Here is a 17,348-nt window from a genome sequence, read left to right on the forward strand (position 1 = left end):
AATCTCCAGAAAGGAGAATTGAACCTCGACACATTTATTCGTCTCACTGATCTACGATCGTGGTTTGTGAAGGGTCACAGCTTGCGCCAAGCGTTGCTTTGAAGTGTTTCCTGCGGTACGCTAATCACCTCTTGTGATAAAAAGACTGCAAAAAAAAAAAAAAAAAAAAAAAAGAGAAAGAAAGAAAGAAAACAAACAAACCACAAATAAAAAGGATTGGAGCAGAGCCGAACAATCTGAAAGCTGGAGAGGCTCAGTGAAGTCAAGCTTCGTGTGGAGTGGTTCAGTGCAAACAATGACAATGTTTGCCACAGTCAAGCGCTGGAATGGTTTGTTGAGGTCCGACTAGCAGCCAACAGTTGCAGGACATGTCTTGGAGGAACAGTTCTCTTGATTAACACCAGACAGTTCGGATATTCTTTGCTAACATTTCGGGTTTAGACCGTTACTTGTGACGTGTCTCTGACATTTCACGCCAAAATAAGGAAGTTTAAAAAATAACTGTTGTCAGACATCATGGAAACGAGGTTACACACGCCATGTGACCACGGCTATGTTGTATTAGTAGCCTGGGGGTCAAGCCTCTGACCCAGACTTTGTTGTTTTAGTAGTGAGCGCGCTATTTACTGTGCATTCTGTCAGCAATTACCCGCTCACATGGTCATAGACCTTAACATTTTCTGTAATTTCTGTTTTTAAAAGAGGAACTGAAATTAAAAAATAATAAAAATTACTGCTGTAGTGAAAGCATGCATTATCAGATATCTGACATTCTAGAGCTTAATGCTGCTGTCACAAATTATTTCCCAGTGTTTGCAGGCAGAAGGTCGCCATCTTTTTGTCTGAGTACATGTAATGGGGTGGCTGACAAGGGCAGGTAGCTCGACATGAAAATTGTAGGAAGCCAGTAAGTAAACTTCATCACAACAAGACCTTTGCCGAGGGCTTTTGCAATACTCAACAGGAGACTGTGACAGACTTGCCGTGGGTCTTGTCAGGGTACATTTACCGTGTTTCTTTCTAGTCTCTGGTCGTCTGAGGTTTTCTGGACTTCGTTTCCCCGACATATTGCTTCTGTAATTCAATTGTGGCAGGATTGCAGGCTACCTGCAGTCAGTCTCTGTGAGATGTCCGCTGCCTCACGTGGCAAAGTGAAGTGTTTAGAGGAACACGCGACTGAACTTAGAAATGTTCTGAGACTGAGACTGAGACTGAGACATCCTCGGGTGAGCAATTGCCGCTAACCATCTCGTAAGGCAAAATACTGACAAAAGTTGTATTTGCCTGCAGCAGACGACATTCACTTCCTTTGTCCAAATAATTTTATGGACTGTGGAAACCCATTGTACGAATATAAATAATAGACAAAACAAATTACCAAACACACAAAACAAATCACTAATTATACACAGGCAACAACATACATAGCCAAACAACAAATTATTAATCACAGACCGAAAACAAATTACTTTTCCGACCACATACAAAATAAAAATAACAAATCACTATACCAGTAATAAGCAGAAATAATACACAGAAAACTCACAACTTTACCAGTCAGAGAAGGAAAATAAATGACTTTGCGATCACAGACAGAAAACAAATTACTTTACCAAGCACTCACTTGGTGATGCCTCGACATCGGACAGGTCGTCATCATCGAGCGGCGCCCAGACGATGGGAGAGAGTCTTGGCGAGGGCAGGACGTCGGACGAGACAGACTGTCGGAGGTAGTCGGAGGGTTCCGGCCAGTCCGTGAACACACCGTCGCAGTGACGTAAGCTGTCGTCCTCTGTGTCGAAGGACGTGAAGCTTGTCTGTCGTGAGATGTCCGCAAGGCTGAAGAAAGAAACGTTTTATTTACAAAACAAGTCTGTATCCATCTTTGCACAAATAATAATAATAAATGCAAAATTTGTAAAGCGCATACTCAGACTCCTAAGGAGCATGCTTTTAGCGCTTAGGAACAAGAAAGAATCATGGAGGGACAGGAAAACAAATAACATATGAACAACAAAAGAATAAACAATCCTACTAAACGAAGAATAAAATCAAATACAGAAAACACAAAGAGAACCAAGTAACAAGAACAAGAGCTGAGAGTAACATGATATTGCAAAATCAAGTGTGTGAAAAAGGACGAGCATTATGGGAAAGGTTGTTAGGAGTAATGTTTACGGAGGAGTATATATATATATACACACTCATCTATTTATATATAATTTTATATATGGGTGTACAACTTCTATTGTAATCTTTGCTCAAGGTCGGAGTGCATCATGCTATAGGTCAAAGGTTGATCACAAACGTGGGGCATTGCAGCATGGATGCCGACAGCTGTCTTCACGCGCTGCTCTAAAAGCAAAATAAAAACCCAAACAACAAAACAAAAGCTCAAACAATAACCTTTACACGGCGAGCGTCCTTTGAGACTAACGGTATCAACACACAGAGAAGTCTTCACACATAACAAACGAATGTTTCCTCAGACCCTGGTACCCTGGAAATGGCGCACACTAGCAAACACTGACACTACACAAGCCAAAGTTGCATAAACAGACGAACTAGCTTATCTTTCTTATTTTTTTTATCTCTTTGCCTATACATGCGTTGATGAGAGACTACCTTCCGGTAATTTACTTTGTAGATTGCAAGCTGGGAATAAGTAATTAATAGACCATAATTATTTCTTCTCTTCACCTGTGTTTGTCAGTCTTCTCTCTTTCTCTCACACACGCATATCTTGCTCTCGTTCCCACAGTTCATCCCAGCCATTAAATTCTGAGAACTGAGAAAATGAAGTCTGAGAACACAGGTGTGTAATCTCGGGCACGGAAATGGAAAACTTTGTTGAAGTCGTTTGGCTGCACAAAGCAATTTTCTGAGCAGTTGAATATCATGGTCATGGGGAGGAAGGCTCTGAGACCGACATTCGTTTCCCCCCAGGATCTTTCTTCTTTTCCTCTGTCATAAGAAAGGTAAAAGTTCAATCAGATTATGGCTTTCAGTGGGGCTGCACAGCTTTTCAGGATGCATGACATTAGTCTCATGAAAAATTTATGTGTGTGTGTCTGTGTGACTGCAAAAGAAAGGAAAGTTTTGTTTGAAGACTAGCAGAGGTTTCGGAATGCATGAGCTGACAGTTACTAAAAAGCGTGACCAGAAGTCAACTAGAGGTCCGCACTGGATGTCAGTTAAACGAACATAACTAGATATTAGTTTTAATGATTAGATGTCATTTATTCACAAGCAGATAAATAGGTTTGTCCTTAAATCTTCTGTGCATAATGATGACAAGCAAGTATAAAAAGAAAGGAAGGAAGAAAGAGGTAAAGAGTTCGTGATAAGCTCTCTCACGGAGTTCTAAATGGAGCGTGACAGGGCCTCGTGACCAGTGTGGCTGTACCAACTGCTCGCAAGCAAATCAAAGCACTGAAAAATTGATGTCAATGGAATGAAAGATGGCAGCAAATTGGCTTCTGTCCTCCTCCGTGGCGTGGCGCCTAACTCGCTTTGCCGGTGCATGCCACGTCTCCAGCCTGCCTGACACTGCCAGCCTCACAGACCCTCGGCGACAGGCTTGGACGAGGAAATCGATGACAAACGTTGAGCTCAGTCATCTGACTGGACCGCTCTTAACTTCCCCAATTTCAAGCACTGTTACTAGCAATAGTCTTGACCACAACTCCGTCTTCGCATGAGTGAACAAATGTAAGCACACCAGGAAGACAGCAATGAAGCAGCAAGAAAAAGTAGGGATGGACAAACTTTGCGTCAGACACAGCAAGATCCTGTAGTAGGAGTCGTCGTCGTTGAAAATCCGTCTCGTTAGTCCGGTGTCATTTGACAATTTAACAATCAGGTAGTCAGCTTTTCTGTGTTTTTATTCAGCCCTATACAAGCAGTATCAAATAATGAAATATGAAAGACAAAAAAAACAAAAAAAAAAAAAAAAAAAACAAAAAAACCAAACAAAAACAACAACAACAAAGAAAGCGAAGCCCGTACTGTCCCTTGTGAAGCGCCGGTGCTTGTGTACAGAGCATCAGAAATAATGTCGCTATAGATAAGGGTAAATGGAGGCCTGAAAGATAAAGACGGAAATAACAATATAACAAACAAGAAAAGAGCTAAGGAATCAAAGAAAAAAACAAAAACCTACGAGGGAACTGGATGACATTTATCAAACAAAAGAACAAAGAAAAATACTTTGAAGAAATAGATGACTGTCATTGGTGCTGCTGATAATGGGTTCGGAAATGACGACAAATGCACGAGAACAGATAAGATTAAAGTGGTGAGAAGAGTGCTACATCTTCTGAAGCACCCTTTGCGCAACCTGAAACCAAAGTGGGAAACTTCTCGCTCAAGCTCGAGATAAAAAGGCTAAGAAATGCGTTTTCGCTTAGGAAAACGCAGCCTCTGGCCACTCATTACATTTCCTGATGACAGTGATCTTCTCTCTTCTCTAGTCGAGCGAAAGACCGTTTTGGGCGGGGAGACCGAGAAGGGCCGCCACCCACTGACGCACACACGTGGGCGACCACTCCAAGCGCTTGCTTTGTACAGCAGAGTGATGGCGACTGTCTGGGGGACTCCATCTGATATTGCGGGACCGTGGCGAACATAGCAGGGACCATGGAGGCTCATAGTGTCTTCGTCATCCGTATCCACAGACGAGTAGAGGTGAGAAACAGAGGTGGTGATGTAAATGTCGGTGCAAGATATCGTCGCGTGTGTAAAGATGCACATCCTCTGACCTTACAGAACTGCAGTACAGGGGCATGTAGCCCCGAACTAAGTAGTGTAACGGGCGTATATGTATATATCTCCAGAAGAATATGCTGCTAACGTGTCCATGTTTTATGGAATATGTAAGTTCAGGGCTGGTCTGCGTAATAGTCAGAAAGAAAGAAAGAAAGAAAGAAAGAAAGAAAGAAAGAAAGAACATTGATCATCAGCAGCAGGTCATGACTTGGGAATCTCTGGAGAGATTTCACCGACTTTGTCATCATATAAAAAATCCATCGTATCCTACCTAAAGTAATAAAGTATACCAGACGTTTCCAAAATCAAACCAGGTCAACCCCAGTCTATACTGTTTTCGCTGCCATCCGCTCTTGTTCATGTCGCCGACATTCACAACTGACAGGGCGACAGACTCACCCTGGCATCTGGCTGAGGCTAACTGAGTTGGCAAGGGACAGCACCGTCCTAACTTCAGAGAGAAGATTGGATTTGTCGTTCTTTGAGTTGTCTCCCTTCCACCAGCTCTGGAGATTTCCGCTTCTCACGACAATGGAACTGACCTTTCTGTGACCGGGAATAGGGAATAAATTTCGTTCGATTTTTTTCTTATGTAAACACGATTTTCGTTAAGGCCGAGCTCCCTTTGCGAGCAATTTTTTTTTCTTTTCGTGTCCTCCTAACCCTCCCTCTTTTTTGCAGACTAGACCGCAACGACGATTTTAAAAGGAAGATTCCCGCAACAAGTTTTCCATTTCCTAACTTTTTTAACATTTGGCATTTTCTTGTCGTCTTGTTCTTGTACAGGAACTGGATGTTTCCTTCAAAATTGAAGGAACTGTAAACAAAACGTTTATTCTGTTTACGAAAAGGAAACCAAATGAAACAAAAATAGTCACGCGAGCTCTGTCTCCCCCCCCCCCCCCGTTCACACACACAGACACACTCACACACATTCACCAACTCTCTCACTTACACACACACACACACAACACACACACACACACACATTTACACACACATATATACACACATATATACACACATATATGCACACAATCACACAATCACACATGTACACATACACTCACATACACATACAGACACTCTCTCATATATATACATACATGGATAAACAGAGGAGATTCTCAGCAATTGAAGAAGTACATAATTAACACATTGTAATAGTGTTCTGTATAAATCGTGCTGTTATGACAACAATAAAACTGAGCGAAGCGTCGTGATACCAAAAAATATTCAAACTGCTTTAACCGCAGGCGGCATTTGCTAGACACAGGATGTAGTTCACCTGCCAGTTGCAGAGGAAAAGCTTCACCACAACTGCCTGTTGCTAAAACACTGGAATTTTTTACTCTAATTTTCAAAGGCTAAATTTTATTCCTTGTAGAAGCAGACTGGCACATCTCACAGGTCTTTCACGTTCAGGGGAAGTAACGCTGTATTTGATCGCGTAAGGTGTCTTACACGAGTTGTCGCTCGTCTCTCATTCTTCAGTCGTTCCCCAGCCAGACATCGACAGCTTTTATCGTTCGCTGGACAACGAGCACGTGACCGCGTGTGTCTGTTGATTTGACGAGGACAGTCTAGTGTTTGGCATTAGTTGCCTTTTGTGGATGTTTACATTGTTCTCGAGATTAAAACAAACAGCAATTCACTGCTCCCCTGGCTCTCATGTACAACTCGCCATGTATGGAAACAGCTTGAATGTGCTTACGGAGCAGTTGACTACTTTTATACATCAAGTAATAGGTTTCTTCTGGTTCACATGTCTAATTACACGATGATGAATTAATGCCAGTTGGCTTTTGATTTCAAAAAAATAATGCTGATATTTTTTAAGTTCATCCAGCCGAAAAATTCAGTTAAAATACAAGTTATGGCGTGTAGGGAACATTCTTTTCTTTTTTACATGTAGATTATGGGGACTGAGTTGCTACATGTAAAACATGTATGTTTCTCTCTGCACGAGGCTGTACAAAGGTGTTCTAAGGTTTTACAAAAGAAAGAGAGGAAGAGAAAGAAAGAAGATATATATTGTCCCCTCCTCATTGTGTATATATATATAAAAAAGAAAGAGAGAGAGTGATAAGGAAAAAAAAAGAAAAACATTAACGAACAATAGTATTTTTAATATTACATTAGCGACGAATATGCATGCGATCAACATAAGCATGAATACGAACAAGCTGTACTATGCGCTAACGCTTTCTGCTCTAACTAAATTTGTGTATTAATAAATTTAAAAAACACTCTCATTATGGATATATAAACACCTATTTAAACATATATTTACATTCACATTTACAGACACACACGTCGGGCGTTCCTGTACAGGCTTCAGGAAGAAAACAAATTTCACGAAATTTCAGCCATGGTTTGTATTGTCGAACAGAACAGCGAGAAAACAGTTGAGTGAGCCCCAAGCCAGTCTGCAGAACGAACAGCCCAGATTATTATAGTACTGATCGTTCCAAGTCACAGTGACCCTCCAGGCAAAAACTCATGTTATTTCGACCCGAGTCCTCCAATTTCTTACCCGTAGAAAGGCCACAGAAAAGGCTAATTGTAGTCAAAATATGGAAAAATATATATTTATATACTGAAAGCGATGAAATATGAAGCCTGTCATTCCGTCTCCACAAATCTTATCAGGAGACATGGATGATGACGGCTGATGATGTTTGGACTCAGGAAGAAAACACAACAGCCGGCGTCCATCGAGTTGCTGGCTAACAGAAGTCGTCTTCATTACTTGTGCCGCAAGTCTCCACATTCCACACACGTAGGATGCCTGTCAATGCCGATTTTGCAGACGGAAATTTGTATTTCTACATCATTTATCTTCCCAGACAAGCAAGAGTTCCGGCATCAAGAGACAAAATGCATGTGATTTCTCTCCCCCGAGGGAAGGGACAGCAGTTTGATTATACCGCACAGAAGAAAGACTTATAATCATGGTCGGTGCAGCTAGAGTCAAGCATTGCTGTCAGGCTTCCTGAAAAATTTGTTCTTATCTTTTTTGCGTTTCTTCTGGCTTTTTTCTATTCTTTTGTCTTTTTTCCTTTCTTCCTCTTCCTGTCTTTGCCTTTATTATCTTTCTTTATAGATAAGCTGTGTCTGCTATGATGACAAATAAAGGGCAAAGGGTAAGTGAACTGTTGTAGGCCAAGTCACAGTTGCCGGAGATCACAGGCGGCGCACTGTCTGCCTCTAGACGAGTGTTGCGCAACTTTCCTCCGCCACCCTCCTGTCTACAAGGCTGGATGCTCTGTCAGTGATGTAGCCTGAGCTAGTCAGCTTCAGGGATACTAGGCTTTAAGTGTCTTTATTAGATCACATGTAGATATAGCCTTGGTATTAAAGAGATCTTTCTCCACCCCTCCACCCTTTTAAGTCCTCCGTGTATCGCTCATCTTAAGTTGCTCGTATATCGTCTCCTTTATGGACATTCATCATAGACAACCACCTTCATGGATCCTTCTATTCAGATCCCTTTCATGGGGTTTCCTATTCAGATCATCACCTTGAAAACTCCTAGGGGGACTTTCAAAGCTCTTTTTTTTTTCGTTACCATTTTTCTTTCCGAGGGAGGCAACTGGTGGGACTCGTTCCACTGACATGCAAGCCGGAAAGAGTCTGGAAAGGCCTGCAGCAGCATGCAGCCATCTCCCTGCCGGGTGGTCACCTATCGGGTAACCTCGGGTCCACTCTTCTGATAGCGATTCGAAAGATGAATGGGACGCTCTGAGGCATTCCTAAGTCGGCGGGTGATCATTGTCTGATAATAACTTCCTTTCAGTTAAATAAAACTTGTGTAGACAGGGAAGGATTCTCGGTGTGGGTTCCTGTGAATTGACTTGAATTTTGTAGGCAGACATAAGCTGCTCACCATTGGCCTCATTCCGCCTGGAACACCCGCAGTCACTGGTTACCGGCACGTTGTAATGGCATCATTAATATCCCATCAGCCTGGCAACGATTTGGCAAGAATCGCCATGCACATACAGTTACTCATCGTCTAGATATCCCTAAACATGAGCTTTACATCATCCAAAACACGCAATCAGTCCACTTCGATTGCAAAAACAATGAGGTGCTAATACTGATGCTCAGCCAGGTCTGTCTCTCACAAACCGCTTTTCCCTTTAAGCTTGTCCAGGAAAGGAGACCCCAATAAATAATGCCCATAGTAAAAGGTTTGGGCAACAAACATCAACTATTTCATTGCCGTCACTTCAGTAGACCATTGTAAAACCGCTGGCAGTCACAATCATGGGCTTGACAGCTCACTGACTCATTTTTCATGCTTTAGTCAAATCAACCTCCCTCAGTGAACTTGAATACATTGTAAAGGTCGGCAATGGCTTTGATGGCAAAGCGTCGTCGTCAGACACAATGTGCTGTTTATAGAAAAACTTGATACTGGAAACATTACAAAACGTGACAACATCCCGGACAAACGGCGAGAATTTAGAGCGAGGTGATTAATCAAGTGCAAGAAATAGAACAAACGAACAAAAACAAGAAAGAGCGACGGAAGCCTTATCAAGAACAAAGGGAGGAGACCAATCGATGAGCCGAGAGAGACGCAGCTTTTTGAGGTGGACAAACAAAAAAACAACAAAAAAACCCAAACAAACAAACAAACAAAGAACAAAACAGACAACGACAGTGAGCTTGACTCACAACCACTGGTCACCTCCACGACAGTCTTCTTATTATTGCAGAGTTTTATTCACCATCTCTACGGCTGCTGGTCATCACCTCGTCAAGCTCACAGCAATCATGTCTACAGTGACAATCATTACCAATGTCATCTTTAGTGCAGCATTTCATCCACCATCTCTACAGCCTCTACAGATACTCTACTCAGCACAGTGTCTTTTTTTATCCCCACCTCTACAAAGTTCTTCATTCACTATTACAGAGATGTGTTAATCAGTTCTTCAGCATCATCGATGTGTTTGTCCTGCCATCGACTGTCCTGCACACCAAGCAGACGAGCTCGCGGCCTGCAATTTTCCAGATGCAATTAAGCGTTAATTTCCAACGGGCGCGAGAAAAGAATAATTGTTTTTTGCATGAACCCGCTTGTTTTTATAACACTTTCTCCATAATTGTGCATTTTTAGTCTGTCGTTCAGCTTGATTCTCGGGCTCTCCTTCCCACAGTGTCCCTTCATTATTCGCTTTTCATTTCTCCATGTAGCTCTGTCCGTCTTCATGTTTGTTTTGCGATTTTCTCCCTCTCTGTGTCACTTGTCTCCATTTCCTCGTTATTATTAGTCTGGATTTAATTCGTATCGACAGACAAACTCTCACTCATCTGATCATGATAATCTATTGATTAACCGGCGAAGATTTTGAAATGCATGGTTGTTTCCCAGCTTGTATGCGAGTCTGTGCGTCGTGCATCGTGAGAGACGACGATAGTATCGTAGTGAAGGCACTGATGATGGCCAAATTAACGACTTATGTTAAGTCCAGCGATGATGATAAAGACGACGGTTGCCTAGGACCCCGATCATCAGCAAGAGGACATGAGGTCACGTGTTCTCAGCACGGGGAGGAGAGGGCTGCAGACCCAAGAACTCGTTGTTCTCCGTGTGTCGACAAAAGCTCGCCGCGCGCACGACCAAGCTTGATCACAGACCAGCCTCGACACGGGTGATGGATGGTTGCCCCTAACTGCTCCGGCACCAGCCGCAGACTCCTGCTCACCCACTTCTTGCACTGCCCGAGGGGAAATTTACCTCCCGATGACGTCAGCGGCGAGTGCTGATCACCTGAGGAAGTTGCGCTGAGAGACGAGGCAAAGATCAAAGGGGAGAAATAAGCTACTGATAAATGGAACAGCAATAACAGTAATTCATAATTAATGTCATTCTGCAGCGCACGCTCTTGCTAAAGCAGTTCGTCTTAAAAACTCACGTACACATGCGCATACACACAAGAACGGACAAACAGGAAGGACAAGGTAAAAGCAGACATTTTGAAAGAAGAGGGAGTTCTTTTTCTGACACGGAGGACAGAGTGTTCCAGATGAAAGAACCAGAGACCCAATATTCGGAGAAATGCGAAGCCTGAGGCAGTAGGAGAGGAGGACATGTCAGACGATGTGCAGACCTCCAGTCAATTGGCAGGCGGAGGGGAAGAATGTGTAGTCATTACTTGATTTGTGTGTACATGGGCAGCCCATTATTAGGCAGCACAAAACTGCGATCACACTCACAAACACACATGCAGTGAAACAGAATCACGTGTAAATGAGAATGTTGTCTTTAAAGGAGTCTAAGACATGATAAACAATAGCAACAGCTGCTGAAGACGGAAGAACCCGACATTATTGATGGCTCCTGACATGCATGCAGCTGAAAATCGCAATACAGTCCATGTCTCCCGGTTCTCCAGAAAAAAAAAATGTTTATTCAAACTAAAGAAATTAACAATAGTCCACAAGTTCTTAAAGAAATTATTTTAGGAAATTGCCCAAGGTGCAAGTCAATTCTTTTCTGTTCTTTTAATTTACAAGACAATTTACACTCTTGGTAGAAATAATTGTTCCTCATTTGATCAAGAGGATAAAAACAATCATCAATGCCCGGATGTAGGTTTTTTTTGGCATGAAAGCTAGAGGCTGGGGTTTACACTGAGCGGATGGGGAGCCGGGGTACGACTGGAAATTGTTTGGCCGCCTGCAAGGCTGTAACACAGCTGACAGCTCCTTTCGCCGAGTCTGCAAAATGGAAATGCCAGTCTAGGTGAGGGTGATAGGAAACAGAATGTGTGCTGAGCAAGACAAACCCAAATTGACATGCACCTCAGGAAATTCTCAGGCTCAACTGCTTCTCGACTTGAATCGACGCTTATAGCCTGACCCGAGATTTCAGCGAGAGCTGCCGACAGCGTGACGTCACGTGTGTGATTAGCGCGTGGTTAGGGAGATGACTGTGACGTCAAAAACATGGCAGTTCATCTCACGCAGTGGTTCTCCACTGGTTATTTAAAAAATGAAGAAGAGACTTGAGGACGAGAAGACGGGAGGAAGACAGGATGGCGCTAAAGACTTCCATCTTGGGGGAGGAGCGCGTCATCAGCGGCACTCGGTTTGCAGCTTCCTTTCGAGGACAGAAATAAATCCAGCCGAGGTTTCGACACCGACTTCAACCGTCACTTCCGGAGAGCGCCGGTGGTCTGGCTGCAGCCCGTTAATGAGAGCTCTTCAGTTAAAATGTTGTAACTCCCATGACAGACATGACAGACTCGGAACGAGGCTTAGAAACGATGTTATCCACTCTTGGCAACAAAGAAATCCTAGAGCTATGACAACCCACATGTAAAGAAGAATGATTCACGAGGCAAGATATTGAGGTTAAGTGTCTAGTTACACGAAATAAATATAAAAGTGGCGCATGCGCACAGGGGGAATGCGATGTTTTGACCCAGTTATTACGAAACCGAGAAGTGCAGCTTGTGGAGGTTTCGGCAGATGGCTTACAAGTGACGATCGATGTGGTCAACAAGCCAGAGCTCGAGTGTTATTAACGAAAACACGGGGAAGGCGACATAGGTCACGACTGTCACGGAACTCTCCGGCGCCACAAACCAAAAAGGTTTCATTAACAGGAGTCGGGAGACTAATCTGTTTGTGATGGATTCTCCTGGCGAGCTTTCTGTCGTCAGCAAGACACATGGCGGCGAGGACACGCAGCCGTACAGACTGGCAAATGCCAGAACAACACTTTCGCAACTTCATGTTTACATACAGACTGCAATCACATGATGCAGTTGAATGGGGTTCATAGCATCTCACAGTCACGTGCACATGAGCATCATCCCACAAGTGTCTGCTCATAACGGATTACTGGTTGTGGGTCTGCTTACATCTTGTTACAAGGGGTTAGGGAGGTAGGGGTCAGGGAGCAGGGGGTAGGGGCTGTCGTTCTTCACTCATTATCCCTCATCTTTGCAAAGCTACTTACACAGTTTACTGGCAAATCATTGAAACGATGACATACACTTACACATACATACACCTACACAATAAAATTTTGGGTTCATTACTTTTGATTTTGATTTACTTAGCATAAAGGTTTCAAATGAAATCTGAAAACAACATTGGCTAAACATATCACTGAAAACCAAAAAATATACATCTGATGATACAATAAAGGAAAACTGTAATGTTTATCTAATAATTGAATATATATGCATTTTGTTGTTGTTGTTGTCTGTGAGTCCTTTTTCATGAAAACATGTTTTTTAAAGAAATGTCCATGCATGAAAAATACAACTTTCAGTAATTCTTTTTTTTTTCGCCTTAAGAGTTGCTTCCAGAACAGAGAAATGATTGAGGATTAAATGACAGTTAGAGGCCAATGGAGATGTGGGAACTGAACAACGATGAGTTGTGTTCACAGGGCGTGTAGAGGCGGTGGTCACGTGCAAGTGTTACATACACAGTGGATGATTGTGTGTTACGTGTCCTTGCTGCAGACTGAGTTTCTATTATGGTGGGAGCCGAACTCTCAGGGCTTGATAAATGGGTGGAAACATGGACAGAGTAACACAAACACCTCAGAGATGGCGGCAGGAAAAAAAAAAAAAAGAGGAAATAGGGTGAAATAAAATATAAATTCTACAATTATGCAAATCGCTTAACTGTATATTTTCAAGGCCTTGACATACATCTGCAAATCTGCAAGTTAAAGTGAACAATAGGAAATTTCCAAGGTATTAGAAGAAAAACTAAACATGAACTAGATACAGACATCTAGCAATCAGTAGGGAATCTTATCCTTGAATACCTCAGTCACGTGTTCGCCAAACACCGACAGGTCATATACAGTGAATACAACTCTTGAAGTTTGAGACCAACACTCAAAGCATCCCTGATGAAACTAAGACGAGGTATCGTGGAACCATTTGCATCTGACACCACAGTGCTTTCGAAATCATTTTTTTAGTTTATGAGGTTCATTGGAACATCTAAAGGTCACACACATGCCCAACAGGCCACAAGAAAGATCTTGACATTTTTATGAGAGAAGAAACGTTTCTAACGCTAACCAAATGATTTTTTTTTTTACTCGATTTATAACACTTTAACATTTTTAAAAGAAGCCCCAAAACACGATCATTAAAGCAGAAAGGACATTTTTGAGGAGGGGTCCTTACTTTAGAGAAAGAGTTATAGAAAATATAGTAGGTGTGGAGTATGGACTGGACATTGGTGGTCACTTGACTGACTGTCAGCCAGTCGCTCGGCTCTCTCACCCAGGGTGGGAGTAAAGACATTTGTTTTCTGCTGATGTTGATGGGATTCGCTCACTGCCTGTACCCAAGACTTATACATCAAAGACAAAGCGAGTGTAATTAGTGTTGTTAGCTGTGATCAAAGACATGGAGCGAACACAATTAGTGTCGTTAGCTGTGCTTTCTCTTATCTCAACACAAATGTTTGTCCGAGAGTGCACGTGCTGACAGTGGAGTACTTATGACAACGACCCTCGCTACGACAGTGTGTTTGTGTGTGTGTTCGTGCCTGCTTGAGTAAACACATGGCTATTACTGATGATCTGTGGATGTGGCATTGATTTTGTTTCTTGTTTCCTGTCGAGTGCACGTAGTTCACAGTAAACGGTCTCTGCAGATAACTGTATTAAATCTTATCATCAATCGTTTGATGATCAGTTTCTATTTACATCCTTTTGTAGGAAAAAAAAAAAATGGACAGCGGTGTAGATGACTCAGGCAGTTGGTGTCATGGGAAACTTACCAGTCATCCGGGTACTCTAGAATCGATTCCAGGTCCGACACGGATTCTCCTTCCTCCTGGCCCACTAATGGTATCCTGCGCCAGCCGGAGGATGGGGGCGACTGCACTCCCAGCTGCGGGTCCGACTTTCTCTCCCCCCGGCGCGTGATGAGCTCGCGGAAGCGTGACACCTCCACTTGGTGCCGCGTGTTGTCCAGAGCGCCCATGGAGCTGGGCCGGGGGCGCCGCACAAAGTTGACCCTTCGCACCACACCGGAAATACTGTTAAAGTTACTGCCCTTGTTGGTGGCGTCGGTATTGACCTGGGACGGGGATGCCCGTCCCGAAGACGAGCTGTGATGCTGCTGGTGTTGGTGGAGAAGATGGTGAGGGTTGTGGGAGGTGGAGATGCTGTGACAGCCCGAGTCGACAGAAGAAATGAGAAGTGATTCCAATCTCCCTCCGCCTCCTCCTCCTCCGCTGTGAGAACTGCTGGTACTTCCTCCACGATGCTGTCGCCAGTTGTACAGGCTGAGATTACACTGCACCGACACATCACGTTGCCATGGAAACCTGGACTCGAAGCTCTCCCCGACGATGTCCAGGTCCTGCAGCCTGTTGGCAGCCGGAGGAGAGAAGGAGGCGCAGCGGGAGACACCATCGCCGAGGCCGCGCACCATCATCGGTCCTTTGGCTTCGCTGGTCTCCGCGCTCCGAGCCGCCTCCGTGCCCTCCCGGTACCCTGAGGGCGACACCACGCGGCAGGCCGCGGAAGACGCCAGGTCACCATGACCCCGACCGTCAGACGCAGCCTCTGCATGCGTGCCAGGGCAAAGGTGAGGGTCTTCCTCGTACACATCCGAAAACGACTCTGACAGCGAAGAAGCCTCCAGCAGCCCCGAAGGCAGCGACGACGATGACAGGTGTCTCCTGTGGAAGAACTTAGGAAAAGACTGGTTCTTCCCCACACTTTCCATTCCCTGCAGGCTTCGACCTCCAGCCCCGCCGCCTTTGTCTTTGCGGCTGATGCTCCCGAACCCGCTCTTGGACCCGAAGAAGCTGTTTCTGGAGGACTGAACTTTCCTTGAACGACCGTCAAAGATGCTGCAGCTGCTGCCAGAGGTGGCACTTGCGTCAGGTTGAGAGGTCAAGGACACGCTTCTGGCCAGCAACCTCTCTGGGAGGGACGATGACTCCGAGCTGGAGCCCGCTGACCGGTGTCTGGAGTGCAGGGGATGGTGGAGCCGCTTGGGTAGTGACAGCGGCGAGGGCGAGTCCTGCTTGTCAGACGGCGATGTCTCCGAGCTGAAGACATCGGACGAGGAATCCTCCCCTACGACACAAGTCAGCCAATCAAAGTTGTAGTTAGAAAGTTGAGCAAAGCCATTAAAACAAGCGAGGCAATCAAAGCTGTCATTAACCAATCGGACGAACGCACTAAAACAAGTCAACCAATGAATGTTAACGACACGCTAGACCTCCTAGCTACGAGTCAGTTGCTAACAAGCTAGACCATTCTAAAAATGTGATTAAGATAGTTAATTGTTTCATTAATAAATTGCAGCACTAAAATTAGTAAGTCAAAGAATATAATAATTTAAATATTTTCTCATTAGAAAGCATCGTCCAGTGAAAGTTTGGCGTTTGACATTACATATTAATTCAAAATTAGATTGTCCAATAATAATCATTCATTCATTCATGTTTCAATATATATATATAAACATAATGCGATTTTTACTTCCTAATCATAATCTCTATCTCTCCCAGTTAATGAGATTTTGTAAGTCGGTCAACAGAAATATTGTAAAGCAAACAAAATAACAGCTGTCTCAACTAAAAGGAAATTGTGAAGATGTGGAGGCATGAAATGATGACAAGGGAAAGAAAGTGGAGTACAAAAAATTTGAAAAAAATTATCAATCTTTTTCAGGAAATTGTTTGTCTGCCAATGTTACTATTACATAATACATGAGGCCTCAAGTACAATATTAAATGTACATAAACAAACAGAAACCAAACTCCGGGCCCGGAGCCAGCGTGAGAACTTCACTCAGTCTTGTCCTGTCCATGATTTGCTTCCATGTGTGGATTGTCGCCGGAGTAAGAGAGGACAGAGTGCGGTACCAGACACAATCCCCTAGAGCCGGCCCCGTGTTGCGGTCCTGTTTACCTGGCAAGGGACCCAAGCTGGGGCCAGTGCACTGGTGACAAGCGATTTAACACTGAGATGCCGCGCTGCCCCAAGTGTTAGCGAGAGATGTTTGCCTCCTCAATAATTGAACATTTGCACTGAGCGGCGGCGCAGCAGCAAGGGGGAACCACTCGCGGTTATTCCGGGAGTGACGGACGGCCGAGAGACAAGATGGAGGCCGCGTGACGTCAGTAACACTACGGACGGGTGGACGGACGGCCGTCTCTGTCTCGCTCTCGCCACCAAGGTGAGACTTGTGTCCCTTGTCCTGGGTCGCCAGTTACTTGCCCCTTGATTGCTTCCGGCGGCCTGTGAAGGTCACGCCGCCAAGTGCTCGGGTGGATTGCCGGACCTGCTAGGTGGCGCCTCAAGCTGATTACTGGGGCACCGGAGCTTCTCCAAATGTTAAGATCTGAGTGTTCAACTACCAGAAGTTTCCTCTGTTCGAGGGCACGTGATAGATCAAACCGTGATGTTGAACGATGATGAGAAGAAAAAGTGTAGTAAGTCATTGTCGTCGTCGTCGTCGTCATCAATTCAAAAAACTGTGTAGTAGCACTACTAATAATAAAAATTGTAGGGCATCATTTATTTTGCTATTTACAAGCGAGCTCCATGCGCTGTAAAGGAA

The 17,348-nt window shown here is 44.1% G+C and overlaps 1 protein-coding gene across 4 annotated transcripts in view; it reads right to left on the reverse strand.

Annotated features, from left to right (window-relative positions):
- The window catches only part of LOC112572072, a 131,544-nt gene that overhangs the window by 86,609 nt on the left and 27,587 nt on the right, over positions 1–17,348 (reverse strand). For all 4 annotated transcript variants that reach the window (XR_003100937.1, XM_025251595.1, XM_025251597.1 and 1 more), the window contains exons 2-3: positions 14,545–15,856; positions 1,625–1,839 (exon numbers count right to left, since the gene is read on the reverse strand). Coding sequence is in view for 3 of the 4 variants with exons in the window: in XM_025251595.1 (XP_025107380.1) it covers positions 1,625–1,839; positions 14,545–15,856 (1,527 nt within the window). In the remaining variant the exon portion in view is untranslated. The remainder of the gene's footprint in view (positions 1–1,624; positions 1,840–14,544; positions 15,857–17,348) is intronic.

The sequence above is a fragment of the Pomacea canaliculata genome, linkage group LG9, assembly GCF_003073045.1.
Source record: "Pomacea canaliculata isolate SZHN2017 linkage group LG9, ASM307304v1, whole genome shotgun sequence".
Taxonomy (NCBI): Eukaryota; Metazoa; Mollusca; class Gastropoda; order Architaenioglossa; family Ampullariidae; genus Pomacea; species Pomacea canaliculata.